Here is a 14,600-nt window from a genome sequence, read left to right as displayed (position 1 = left end):
GGGGGGGAGTCTGCTTCTCCCCTCTGACCCTCCCCCCTCTCAAGCGCTCGCTCTCAAATAAGTAAATAAAATCTTAAAAAAAAAAAGATTGGGGCGCCTGGGTGGCTCAGTCGTTAGGCATCTGCCTTCAGCTCAGGTCATGATCCCAGAGTCCTGGGATCGAGCCCCACGTTGGGCTCCCTGCTCCGCGGGAAGCCTGCTTCTCCCTCTCCCACTCCCCCTGCTTGTGTTCCCTCTCTCTCTGTCAAATAAATAAAATCTTTTTTAAAAAAAAGATTATGTAGGGTTTAAAAAAAAAAAAGCTACCTAAAGAAGCATTTCAATAGCAAAAAAAAAATTTTTTTACTCAAATAATTCATCTCCTCATACAGTGAAAACTATAAAACATTGATTAAAGAAATTAAGGAAGACCTCGATAAATGGAAAGACAGTCCATATTCATGGAATGGAAAACTCAGTATTCCTCAAAGTTATCTATAGGTTCAACACCTCCCCATCAAAATCCCAGCTTGCTTTTTCACGGAAACTGACAAGCTGATCCTACAATTAACACAGAAATGCAAAGAACCAAGAATAGCCAAAACAACCTTGGAAAAAAAAAAAAAAGTAAAGTAAAAGGACACACATCGTTATTTCAAAACTTACCACAAGGCTACAGTAATTAAGATAGTGTGGCTGTGGTAAAGAACAGACATACAGATCAAAGGAAAAAAAGTCCAGATGAATCCTTACACTTATGGTCAACCGATTTTTAACAAAATTCAGCGGGAAAGAATACCCATTTCAACAAAGAGCAGTAATAGCCACATACAAAAAGATGAATTTAGACTCTATATTATCATTCTGTCACATACAAAAACCAACTCAAAATGGGGGCACCTGGCTGACTTAGAAGAGGGTGGGACTCTTGATCTCAGGGTTGTGAGTTTGAGCCCCATGTTGGGTGTAGAGATTATTTGAATAAATAAAACTTTTTTTAAAAAATCAACTCAGAATGGATCACAGGCCTAAATGCAAGAGCTAAAGCTATGAAACATCTTGAACACAGGATGTAAATGTTCTAAAATTAGATTGTGGTAATGCCTGCACAGCTCTGTAAACTTGACAAAAATCACTAAATTGTATACTAAAACAAGTGATTTTTATGGTATGTAAATTATACCTCAACAAGGTTTTTAAAAACAAGTCATTTCTAAAAAATCACCATGGCTATTAAATAAATTCAGAAGAACTATATAGTATACTGCAGAGCCAATGAGGCTGGTAATAGCTATATAGAAATAAAAAATTATAAGGTTGGAATATGATGACTTAACTATCTAAACAAATATTAAAATAACAGTAAATACTTATAATAGCACTCAATGTACCACACATTATTTTAAGTGCTTTACAAGTATTTATTCATTTAATCCTGGCTACAGTGTAGTTTCCCCCTTGTACATAGGAAAAGCTATAGTACAAAGAGTTTAAAAAAACTTGCTCAAAATCCCAATAGGGTGTTGAGGTAATGAATGACTTTTTTCCTCTTAAACAAGTATCTTTGAAAAGAATAGTGGACATCATCGGTCGCTTATCCAACTATCCATTTACCCTTTCAATTTTTTTTAAAGATTTTATTTGAGAGAGAGAGAGAGAGCAAGCAGGCAAGGGGCAGAGGGAGAGGAAGAAAGAATCCCAAGCAGGCTCTACACCCAGCATGGAGCCAGACTCGGGGCTGGATCCCAGGACCCCAAGATCATGACCTGAGCCAAAGTCAGACACTTAATCAACTGAGCCACCCAGGCGCCCTACCCTTTCAGTCTCTTACCCAGATTTTTCTTTGTGTATCTACCTCTCCCCAGACATGCCATGTACTTCAGAGAAAATCAACCCCATCCTTAGGTATAGTAGTTGGCCCTGGTTTGCTTAAGCCAATCAACCATTTCAATGACCACAGTCACTAGTTCACTAATCAGGTCATGACTCTTACTTGGAATGTTAGGACAGTGAGGCTCTCCCAAGAGATGTGAACAAAAATATACATGGTCCCAACCACTACTAGCAGCCATCCTACAATCATGAGAGGAACAGCAACAGACTGAAGAAAGCAGAACAGAAATGGAAAGAAACTGATCTTTAATACTACTGTTACTCTAAGTCTTGCCCTACCTTTGGACTTGGAGATAAATGAGCCTATAAATCCTTTTTATTGTGTTTAAAACCAGTTCAAGTTTTCTATTACTTACAACATGATGTACAAATTCATGGGGGTTGGGGGAGCACATTAAGAAGCATTTTGTGTTATTATCTTTCTAATAAACATTCATATTAAAGGCTTGAAAAATAACTACCTGAAATTTTATGTCTCACACAGTAGTTTGTAGTATTTTAATTGGACATTTTAAAATGTTATTTTTTAAAATATCGATTTCCAAGTCTTCCTGAAAAATCAAAAGCTATGACACCTTTGGGCCCATGTTACTGTAGTCCAACAACCAACCAGAATGGAATAGAAACTGCCTCTCTAAGTCTACAAGTACACCCTCTGCACACAGTCAATACGAATGAACGGAGCCTCTATGTGATGTGCTCAGGTCCTATAGGTATCACAAGTTTGCACCGTTAGTATCTTTAGCAGGACCTATATCAAATGACATGTAATGAGTCATAAAAAGTTATGTTCTACCTTTTAAGCTTTAACATTTTAATTAAAATCATATACTTATTAAACAAATTTCATTAAAACATGTATTTGTCACTAGCCCATGGGAAACACTATTCTTGAACCGAATACCTTTAAAGACCTGATGGAAGCCTTAAACTCAGCAACAAGTTCCTGAAAACATGCCAATACATTAATTACTCTGGGTCCAAATGTCTGACAAATGATTTTAGCATACAGATTTTAAAAAAATGAAATGGTTTTAAGTTGCAACAAGAAAAATGTAAACGTTGACTAAAACTTTGAAACACTTGGATACACAGGTGTGTACTATTAATCAAAACTTACCTATAAAACAGATTTGCAAAAGAAATTACAAGAACAGTGGTAAATTTCAAAGGAATTTTGGTCAAGTTACAGTAAGGTCAAGCTACATTAGCAAATTTAGGAGGCAGCACTTTGTAAAGATCTCTGGAAGTCTGTATGGCTTTACCACTAATTTGGACAACTCCAGGGGAGGGGAAGTTGTTAATTTTAACAGCACAAATATTATTACTTAAAGCAGCTAACACGTAATCAGTAAAAAACAATCAGTAGGACATAATCTACTTTAACAAAATGAGTCAAAAATAGGGAAAAGTTATAATAACTAAAATAGTTTAAACTTACTAATTAAAAATCCAGTGAAAGTAGGATAAAGGAGAACACAATAAGGATTCAGTGATACTGGTAATATACTGGTTAAGTAAGAAGATTCACAGGGCTAATATCATTATAATACTTCATTACTTACACATATTACATATTCTTCTGTCTGTATTCTATATTTTCACAATTTTATAAATTTTAATCCAATATACTGACTATAAAAATGTTAATGATAATCTTTCTGCATCCACATGCCAAGTAAAAAAACCAACTGAATGACCAGAAAAATGGTCTGCTTTTAAGCAGTTTTTTTACTTCTTAAAGCAGTTTTGTGAAAGTTATTTGAATGTTAGAGGAAGAAATGAGGGGCGCTTGGATGGCGCAGTCAGTTAAGCCTCTGAGTCTTGATTTCGGCTCAGGTCATCTTCTCAGGGTCATGAGATCAATCCCCAAGTCAGGGTCTGGGCTTAGGGTGGAGTCTGCTGAAGATTCTCTCCTTTTTGAGTTCTACAGTGAAGCCCCCTCTGTGTGGGGAGATAGTAACACCTTGTAACTCAATACAGCTGGGTACTATTTACATAAACCAGAGCTGAGCCAGGCAGGAATTTGCTGATTAATTTATTTTTAATGCAGTGAAGTATACCATGCACCAAAATAAACTTTACTGTGTGTACCTTAAAAAAAAAAAAAAAAGATTCTCTCCCTCTCCCTCTCCCCATTCCCTCAGCACACGTTCACTCTCTTAAAAAAAAAAGAGAAAGAAAGAAATGAATTTTACTGATGGAGATTTCATCATTAATATTAGGTGTTCTTATATTGAGGAAAGTTATGCCTGAGCTATAAATACCTGCTCAGAGAAGCAAACAATTCTACATCAACTCAAGAGACAGATGTACTCCTGGAAAGACTGCCATTCTAAGAATCACCAAATTGTAAGCAATCTATTCAACCTTTCAGGGTCTCAGTCTCCTCATCTATAAAATGACATATATAGTAAAGTTATTGAAAGAAGAATTTAAAAACATATGTAAAGCACTTGGCCCATTGCCTGGCACATAGTAAACATCGTAACTTCTGTAAAATCATTATTATTAATGTCATTTCCTTCTTCGAGCAGATTAAGGCTGATAACTATCAGGAAATATTTAGGTGCCGTGGTACTAACAATGTTGAGACGGACTAGCTTACCAGATTCCCAAAATTTCAGTTCTCAAGATTTTCTAAAGACTGGCCAAGACCCTACATATCCATGAAGGAACATATAAAGTATTGTAAGGGAGAATGGAAAAGGGAGGAACTAATCTAATCCTGTGGTCTACATGAGAAGAGAATGAGGTGAAGAAGAGGTGTAACTGAACCGTTTCCCTCTCCTTTTACCAGACACCTATTACTCTGAAAACATGTAGCTGTGCAGAATTTAACCAATAATCTTATATCTCTACCAGGCCTACAATTCTAGGCAGCATATAAGCAAACCATTACTACAGAATTTGGATTTTCCTTAATAAAATGCAGGTAACTCATGTTTGGTTGTCCACCTTCACACAGCGCATTCTAAAGAACAAAGGAGTTCGAATTCTCCTTTGCCAGTGGAATATTTTATTTCACACACAAACAACTAATTATGGGCTATATCACTACCACAGATTTCTGTTTGTCCTCAAGGTACATGAGGTTTAGAAACAGAAAAAGAAATTAAAAAAAAAAGTTTTCAAGTCTATTTTGAGGTAGAGGAATGAATCAATTTACCATTTACCTCCTTGAGACTTACAAACTTTTAAAGACCACAAACACACTAGATCCCCAAAGTTTTGATAATTGTTGAAACTGGATAACAGATACCAGAGAACTATCCTGTTTTTGTATATATTTGAACATTTCCATATATATAGTTTTTTAAAAATGTGTACATGTGTGTCTGTTATTTATATATAAGCAAACAAAATGGTAGAAAATACCCTATTGTTCAAAGTTCTTATACTCTAATAGTAAGTGAATTTCATTTAGCTCCTTTCTCATTCTAGAAGTTGTACTGCAGGTGACCAGACTATTGGTAAAGGTCTAGTGAAGGAAATAATTAACTGCCCTGGAATAAAACAAGCCTAACCTTGAAAACACACAGGCAAAAGGGAAGAGTACTAAACAGTTATTACAGCTATTATACATTCATATTTGTTCCCATCTGTTATCTTCTAACACAGGTAAGTAGGCAGAAGAGGTGGAAGTATTTTTAAGGCCAAATTTACCTTTCATTCTTCAAATTGATGGGCAATAGAAGTTGCAGTAAAGAAATCTAAAACGTTCCCATTAGAAATAACCATTTCTAAGAATGGAGTAGAGAAAAAGTATTGCTTATCCACCTTTCAAAAATAACATTCATAGTTCACAGTGTAACCGGCAACTTGCAATAACCAAGTATGCTTTACTGCTAGACATGCATTCACCAAAGAAATAGATTCGGTTATACAGCATCTGCCAGAATTCTCTTTTCAAATTGCCATTCAATTTTCACAAGATGTAACCCTAAATTCATTCCAAAATTTAATTTTTTGTTAGTTATGTCTAAAAATACAACTGATCAAAATAGAAATACTTTGTGGCAAATTAATCTTTCATCATGAACAAATCTTTGTTCATCTGTGAACAAAGTTTCATGTTCAAAACTTACAGCAAAACGTAACTTAGGCAGACTCAAAAGAGTAAGTAGTATGTAGGGCATTTATTTCTCAAGTCCAAAAAAAGTCACGAAAATATCTTTAAAATGTTAAAGAGAAATGCAGACTTAGTTATATATCCCAAGAAAAAAAAAGTTTATATAATAAAACTCCTCCACTGGAACCCCCACAAAATAATTCTAAGCAACAATTATTTCCTTAGCACAAACGTGATCTGTTCACTTTCACAAAACCTGGAGCACCTAAATTTACATAATTCCCCTTAAGCTGAAAAATACAAAAAAATTCTTTCATTTAGGTCAGTAGAATTTTGTGCTTCCATCCATGGAAAAAGCCATCAGCAATCTGAGTCAAGCACATGGCTCCAACTTTAACGTCTAGTTCCCCAACCCACTGAGAAGAATATATGCTTATGAAATAGATATCTACTTACCAGGTTAAAGACAGTTTCTACAATATCCCTATTGGATACTTCTCCAACTTCAACCAACCCCGTTAACACGGCAAATTTCATTCTGATGCCCCTGATGGGGAGCCCTGGTTTCAGGGACAATGCACCCTCTTCTGCAGAGGTTTCTTCTTTCCCTCCACCTCCCCCGTCATCACCTGTTGGTGGCGGGGAAGGGACATTATTGTCTTCACTAGCCATTGCTAGCTAGTTCATGAGAAAGGACAACTCGGAGTCACTATGGGACAGCAATTGCTGCACTAGGAATAAGCACACACACGCAACACAACAGGAAAAGGGTCACTCTTCCAAGTTGCGGAGAAACCCCAAAAGCAGTTGATGGGGAAAGTCCTTGGCGTCGCCCTCCTCCTCTTGGAGAATATTTGTCCAATCTCTCTCCCCGAGGCTGACAACAACGCCAAACCCTATTGGAAGATTAGATAAATGTTAAATACGCTAGGTTTTGTTTTAGGGTTTTGTGGGGGGAGAAGGAAATAGTTACTGTCCGTCAAATAAGTTGCTAAAGGGACCTTACTACCAGCCACCCGCTAACCTCCCTGGCTCAAAGAGGTAGGTTCTGAGTGAAGGCGGGTTCAAGAGGCCCCTGAACAGGTTCACTCCTCCCCCACACTCTCGCAGGTTCCAGGCGCAGGGCTACCTCTCCTCACAGGTGCACGGAAAGAGGACCTGTCGCTGGGAAATGAAGGGTCCGAGGAAAGGAGGGACCGCCCAAGCTACCACAGAAGTAGAAAGTTCCTCCTCACCCAGATACTCCGGACTCGTCCTCACCCCCGGCCAGGGAGCCGCGAGACGGAGGCGGCGGCGGAGATCCAGGGCAGGAAAAGGCGGGGGAAGGGGGCGGTGATTACTCTCAACGCTCGGCCCAGGGGGAGGAGTGGAGCACTCAGGCACCTGAGGTTCGACGGCGAGAGGAGGGGAGGTGTGTGTTGTGGCAAGGAGGGAGGGGAGGCCCGGCGGCGACGGCGAGGAGAGGGAGGAGAGAGAGGTCAGTGCACCTGGTCGCAGCCTCCAAGTTTCCCTAGTCTGCTCCCCGGGAGTCCGCGGCTGCACAGAACTCCATGGCTTCCTGGCCCGCCCGACCCCTGCGCTCAGCCTTTGCAAAAACCTCCGCTGCTAGCGCTATGGACACCGCGGCTGACGCTGCCGGCGGTGGTGAGGTTGCTACTGCCACAGCTCGCCCCGCCACGGCTCGCGCGAATGCCCCTGTGCCCACTGAAGCTACTCCTCGCCGCCATGACAGCGCCGAGGGCTGCCGGGCGCGGCGTGCGCGTGCGCGAGCGCGCGGGACGGTGGGGCGGGCGCCCGCGAAGGCGGAGGCAAGCGTGTGGCGGGGTGGGGAAGCGCGGGAGGCCTAGGGGGCCGCGAAAGGGCGAAGGTGCCAGGCGCGGGCTTGCAGGCAGGACTACATGTGAAGGTGGGCACCCTAGCGGGCGCTTTGCCCAAATAACACCAGGTGTGTCCCGGACCGGCCAGAAGAGACGTTTCGTACCAGGAGCCGACTCTCCCCGCACACACGCGTACACCTCCCACCCACGACCTGGGAAGGTGCTTTGACAAGTGCTGAGGTGATTCTGAAGCTTCTTCTGTTGTTAAGTTACCGTAGGGTCTCCTAGCGCGCGGAGAACCCGCCCCACGTTTCCATGGTGTCTTCTTGGACTTGAAGAAGGACACCTGAGGGACTGCTATGAGCCAGAGAAGTGGCAGCGCTGGAGCCAGCGAGGCTGCTTTCCTTGTCTAAAGGGAGCGGAGAATCCCCACCCCTGACTGCGTTCAGCTGCTGCCCGCCCGCGGCGCTCCGTGAAGACTTAGAGATTTCCACTGGGATGCCCCAGCAGCTGCCACCGCTTGGAAGAAGATGGGAGGGGGGACGTGTCCATGAGGAATGGGAAAGATTCCTTGCTTTGCAGCTGCCGCCCCACCAAACCTCTCCCACATTCTAAGGAAGGGAGGATTCCTGAGACAGCTGCTCCAAACAGCGTGGAGGCGGGGTTAATTTTGCCTGTAGATCTCAGGGGTTTTTTTACTCTCGTAATTTTCCAGTGTGAAAGTTAGGTTCGCCTCATTCTCAGATTAGTTTAAAAGATAAGTTACATTAGGATTGAAACCAGCACAGGTCATCGTAATGTGTCCTTCCCCTCCACCCTCACTATTAACAATAAAGTATTCTTCCTGATGCATTAGTGAAAAACAAGTATCGTTAAAGAAAGTGGTTTTTCACCCTTATGTACTCTTTGAAGTCATAAGGCCTTAAAAAATGATGTTTAATATACTAGTAGTTCCCTAAAATGAAAGTGAAGAAAAAGTGAAGTCAGGTAAAAGTTAGGAAGTACCAGGGAGGAGCCAGAAGAAAAAAATATATTGGTTTGAGAGATGTAATAATTGCCTAGAGAGGGGCGCCTGGGTGGCTCAGTCGGTTAAGCGTCTGCCTTCGGCTCAGGTCATGATCTCCAGGTCCTGGGATCGAGCCCCGCATCGGGCTCCCTGCTCAGCGGGGAGTCTGCTTCTGCCTCTCCCTCTGCCTCTCCCCACTGCTCCTACTCTCTCTCTCTCTCTGTATCTCTCTGTCTCAAATAAATAAATTTAAAAAATAATAATAGGGGCGCCTGGGTGGCTCAGTTGGTTAAGCGACTGCCTTCGGCTCAGGTCATGATCCTGGAGTCCGTGGATCGAGTCCCGCGTCGGGCTCCCTGCTCAGCGGGGAGTCTGCTTCTCCCTCTGACCCTCCTCCCTCTCATGCTCTCTGTCTCTCATTCTCTCTCTCGCAAATAAATAAAATCTTTAAAAAAAAAAATTTTTTTTAAATAATAATAGTAATTGCCTAGAGAAAGGGTTGGGATGGGCTTGAAAAGGAAACTGAATTCCAACTATCACATGGAAATTTGGAGGGAGGGAGGTAACATGAGATACGACAAGAAGCATCGGGGTATCTTCAGAAAAGTGGTACACCTTTTAAAAACACTAAAATGAATTTGACTTCACCAAATCGCCTATGTTTGCAAATGTTTGTTAAAGACTTGTTTTGCAATAAGCGGATACTCCAAAGATGGAGCAGACGTTTTTCTCATGATCTGAATTGGTGATTCATGTATTGCCAGGGTAAGAGGCAAGCCACATGAATGGCTTGCCTTTCCTTAAATCCCTGAAAAACAAAACACCTCAGATTTAAATTTCAGATTGTGGGACACTTGGGTGGCTCAGTCGGTTAAGCATCTGCCTTCCCCTCAGTCCTGATCCCAGGGTCCTGATATCGAGCCCCCCCATCAGTCTCCTTGCTAGGTGGGGAGCCTGCCCCTCCCCCTGCCTGCCCTCCCCCTGCTTGTGTTCTCTAACAGATAAATAAAATCTTTAAAAAATAATAAAATAAATAATACATATATATTTCAGATTGGTAAATGAATAAGTCTGGGGCGCCTGGGTGGCTCAGTCATTAAGCGTCTGCCTTCGGCTCAGGTCATGATCTCGGGGTCCTGGGATCGAGTCCTGTATCGGGCTCCCTGCTCTGTGGGAAACCTGCTTCTTCCTCTGCCTGCCACTCCCCCTGCTTGTGTTCCCTCTCTCGCTGTGTGTCTCTCTCTCTCTAATAGATTAAAAAAAAAATCCTTAAAAAAAAGTAAGTCTGGAATAAGAGGGAGTCAGGTGTCCCTGAAGTAGAAAGACAACTTTCATTTGACCTTTAACACATCTGTAGGGAAGGAGACAAGGAGGCACATTTGAGGTAGAGAGGCATTAATGAAAGGCTTCTATTAAAGCATTTTGTCTCCCCAGATTTGGGCAAATAGTCTTACCTTGAGTATTTTTTTTTTTTTAAGATTTTATTTATTTATTTGCCAGAGAGAGAGGGAGAGTACAAGCAGGGGGAGTGGCAGGCAGAGGGAGAAGCAGGCTCCTCGCTAAGCAAGGAGCCTGATGTGAGACTCAATCCCAGGACCCTGAGATAATGACCCGAGCAGAAGGCAGACTCTTAACCATCTGAGCCACCCAGGCGCCCCTCAAGTATGTTAATATATCTGGCATACAATTGCTAGTAAAGTATTTGCTAAATAAATAAACATCTGCCATTAAGAAGGAGATGACAATGAACATGTCCTAAACACAGTGTGGTCACAGTTATTCAATCTAAATGGGGCTAAGGTTTGTGTCTGTCATGGATTTGCCAGCTCACTATTAACACTATTCTACTGGTGAAACAAAAGGGGATATAAGAAAATTACCCAAATATTTCCCAAAAAAATTGTCAACTATTTTTTACAGTTTTTCAGAATTATCCAACCTCCTGCTTGACTTTGCTCCTGGTTACAGTAAAATACATGGCAAAAAATGGGGGTTCAGAAGGAAGCATATGGAAGGTAGAAGAGGAAACTTCACTTCTAGCCATAGTTAGAATACAATAGCTGTTTACGTCAAAAGAATAAAATCAGAGTGCTTCAGGGTGAACTATCTGTCCATCAACTACTAAGCTCCTTCATGGCACAATCCTGAACATTGTAGGTACTCAAAACATATTATTTGGATTGAGTTAAAACTCTAAAAATGCTTGCTTTAAGTTTTCTCACCTGAAAGCCCTTGCTTAAATCTATACAACTACTACCAGTTAAAGGGGGTAGGATCTTTGTATAAATGGCTGTCTTAATATGGAAAGCCGTTTACCATTTGTTAGAATTTGTTTATCTTTTTGGTACTATAATGGATGTTTTCTAGTCAAAATATTTCATATAAACTATCAGCAGATGAATTTACAGAACTGCAATACTTGTATCCCTACATTATATGCTCAAATGCTACACAAAAAGGAAGAAAGGGGGGAAAAAGATTACTTCCTGTAAAGCCAGGCTCAAGTTTTTTTTATCACCATCTACTTTGTATTTCTTGGACATCACCATCTTGACAGAATTAAGGACTAAAATTTTTCATAATTTTACTTGCCTTCAGCATGTGTTAAAAACCATAGCAGGAAAAAAAAGAAGAAGAAAAAACAGTAGATTCAGAACAGGAAGCCTGTGCATAACTCAGAGGAACTCAGGCAAAGGGAATGTAATTTCATGGTGAAATCAAGATGATTGATCTATAAACCCTTACCTATATAGAAAGAAAATTTTGATAGAAAAGATGGGATGGAATTTTCTTTCTACCAGAAAGAATACCTAACCCACCCAAATGTAACTTATTGGCATTTTGCTAGCATATAGTTGAAATGATAATTTAGGGGAAAGCTACCACCCACATGATTTGCTATGAGCCTGGATGTGTATCTCTGGATTTGAAGTTTTCTTCAAATTGTTATTTCTCATCACTTATGGTATCATAGACTGGAAATACATGGTCCTGGCTTGCAGCACCCTCCTTGTGAGAAAGTGAAACATTCATTAAATCTTACTAATGTTAAATAAAATTTTTATGCTAGTAGTTTTATTAATGATATTTTTATTGGGCATTAGATTATGGGAACAATTTAATTTAAAGGGAAAAAACATCACCTTCTTTAATGGTTGGAAACTCAAAAGTTTAAGATTAAAAGTTTATATGATTGTTTAATATCTAGAAGTTCAAAATGATCCACATTAACTTACTACATTTTGGGAATTTTTTTTTAAAGATTTTATTTATGTATTCATGAGATACAGAGAGAGAGAGATAAGCAGAGGCAGAGGGAGAAGCAGGCTCCCCGCAGAGCAGGGAGCCTGATGCGGGGCTCAATCCCAGGACTGTGGAATCACGACCTGAGCCGAAGGCAGACGCTTAACCGACTGAGCCACCCAGGCGCCCCTGGGAATTTTTTTTTAAAGATTTTATTTATTTATTTGACAGAGACACAGCAAGAGAAGGAACACAAGCCGGGGGAGTGGGAGAGGGAGAAGCAGGCTTCCCACTGAGCAGGGAGTCTGATGCGGGGCTCAATCCCAGGACCCTGTGATCATGACCTGAGCCAAAGGCAGACGCTTAACGACTGAGCCACCCAGGGGCCCCACATTTTGGGAATTTTTAAATTCTTTTTTCCCTTGTGTATGTCACAAAAGAGGTAGAGGCTTTGTAAAGGGCAACTCTACTTTCAGCAAGTATGCTAGCCAAGACATACTTTTTAAGACATAAAATATTAATGTAGTAGTTAGTGTAGTTGGCATGGACATAGACTAGGTTGGTTGATTTGTCTTTTCTATTTTCCCATCTCTATCTTTTTCTTAAGTAGTGTGTAAATAGGTATCTCATTTACAGTGGTCCCTTATGATAGTAAGTTAATAGTTGTCATGATACTACAAAGAAATGTACCAGGGCGACTGGGTGGCTCAGTCGTTTAAGCGGCTGCCTTCGGCTCGGGTCATGATCCCAGGGTCCTGGGATCGAGCCCCGCATCGGGCTACCCGCTCAGCGGGAAGCCTGCTTCTCCCTCTCCCTCTGCCTGCCTCTCTGCGTACTTGTTCTCTCTCTATCTCTCTGTCAAATAAATAAATACAATCTTTAAAAAAAAAAAAAAAGAAATGTACCACCACCCCATCCCATCTTTGCAATCTATGTAAGTGTATATCCCTAGAATAACTATTGGTATTGTTAGCTAAATTCTGAATTTTTGTCCAGGTGAGGTCTCTGAGAGGTCAGTGTGTCTCCTGAAAGTGGTAGGTTACCATTTCAGTCATCAAGAGGGAAGTGGGGGGTTCACATAGGAAATGAGACACCAGGAGAATGACTTTAAGCAGATAGGAGAAGAAATTACTTTTTTCTAGCCCCCATTCTCTGGGTTTGAACTTTTAATTTCTTGCTAGTACTTCCAACTGAGAGGAGAAAGATGACTGCTGTCATATGGAGGCAGGCTTGGAGCATTCCTTCTTGGAATCCAAGCCAGGTGGAGAAGCTATATAAAGAACAATCAAGGGGCACCTGGGTGGCTCAGTCGTTGGGCGTCTGCCTTCGGCTCAGGTCATAATCCCAGGGTCCTGGGATCAAGCCCCGCGTTGGGCTCCCTGCTTCGCAGGAAGCCTGCTTCTCCCTTTCCCACTCCCCCTGCTTGTGTTCCCTCTCTCACTGTGTCTCTCTCTGTCAAATAAATAAATAAAATCTAAAAAAAAAAAAGAAGAAAAATCAAGGCCCTTCAGTCAACAGTCCCAGCCGAGTTTTAGCCAACCCCCAGGACCAATAGCCTACCATGAGAGTGAGCCATCTTAGCTATTCCAGCCAGGGTGAATCCTCAGATGACTGCAACACTGCCAACACCACATGGTATACAATAGCACAGTTGGATCCCGTTAACCCACACAGAAATCATGGGAGATAATAAGTACCTGCCGAATTAAGCCACTGAGTTTCAGGGGTGTTTGTTACATAGCAATAGAACAACAACATCAGGTAAAAATACATTACGTAGTTTTGGGTTACTCTCCTGACCATATTACTTTTTTTCTGTCCAGAGTATAAACTTTTAAAAATATTCCAGCCTTGTCACATCTATGTTGTAATTTGGAGTCCCCATAATTGGGCCCATATCTTAAAGAGGATGGTAGCAGAGATCCTCAAGGGAAAGGGGAATTATGTGGGATCACATTTGGGGTTATAAAGTCCACAAGAAATTTTCCAGGGAGGTTTTCTCTTTATTGCTAACTGAGCAGAGCTAGATTTAATTTTATTAAAGAAAGCATCCATTTCCTTACAGACACTCCAAATTATTTTCTTTGCTGAGAAATGTGCGGCCACATGGGTAAGCAAGCATTTATTAAAGATGCAGGGGGAAAGGGTTCAAGTCCACTAATAATTAAAAAAATGGGGGCACCTGGGTGGCTCAGTCGGTTAAATGTCTGCCTTCCCAGGGTCCTGGGATCGAGCCCTGCATCGGGCTCCTTGCTCAGCAGGGAGCCTGCTTCTCCCTCTCCCTCTGTTCCTCCCCCTGCTTGTGCTCTCTCTCTCTCTGTGTCAAATAAATAAATAAAAATCATTTTTAAAAATTTAAAAAAATAAAAATTGAGATAATTTTTACCACTCTCATTACAAATATTTATACTACCCAGTGTTGGCAAAGGAGAAATGTGCACTCTCATTTACTGCAAATGTATGATGTCACTGAAAGGCAGTTTAGCAATATACTGCTTTTCCACTGAGGAATGTATCCTAACCTGAACATAATCCGGTAGATCAGAGGCAGAGTTGAAATCATGTTTATTTTAGTAGTATTTATAATTTC

General features: G+C 41.2%; 1 protein-coding gene across 4 annotated transcripts in view; it reads right to left on the bottom strand.

Annotated features, from left to right (window-relative positions):
- Nucleotides 1-7,566, bottom strand: part of LRBA (LPS responsive beige-like anchor protein) — a 736,795-nt gene extending 729,229 nt beyond the window's left edge. For 3 of the 4 annotated variants that reach the window (XM_081811768.1, XM_081811770.1, XM_081811771.1), the window contains exons 1-2: nucleotides 7,180-7,399; nucleotides 6,401-6,840 (exon numbers count right to left, since the gene is read on the bottom strand). In XM_081811768.1, coding sequence (XP_081667894.1) covers nucleotides 6,401-6,616 — 216 coding nt within the window. In that variant the 5' untranslated portion in view covers nucleotides 6,617-6,840; nucleotides 7,180-7,399. Of the gene's footprint in view, nucleotides 1-6,400; nucleotides 6,841-7,179; nucleotides 7,400-7,431 lie in introns of those variants that run through there. The other variant, XM_081811769.1, reaches the window with a different exon arrangement.
- Between the last annotated feature and the right edge of the window lie 7,034 nt (nucleotides 7,567-14,600).

This window comes from Leptonychotes weddellii, chromosome 2 (genome assembly GCF_054177405.1).
Source record: "Leptonychotes weddellii isolate Sample4059 chromosome 2, ASM5417740v2, whole genome shotgun sequence".
Lineage (NCBI taxonomy): Eukaryota > Metazoa > Chordata > Mammalia > Carnivora > Phocidae > Leptonychotes > Leptonychotes weddellii.
Note: the sequence above shows the minus strand (reverse complement) of the source record. Positions and strands in the feature narration are given on the sequence as shown.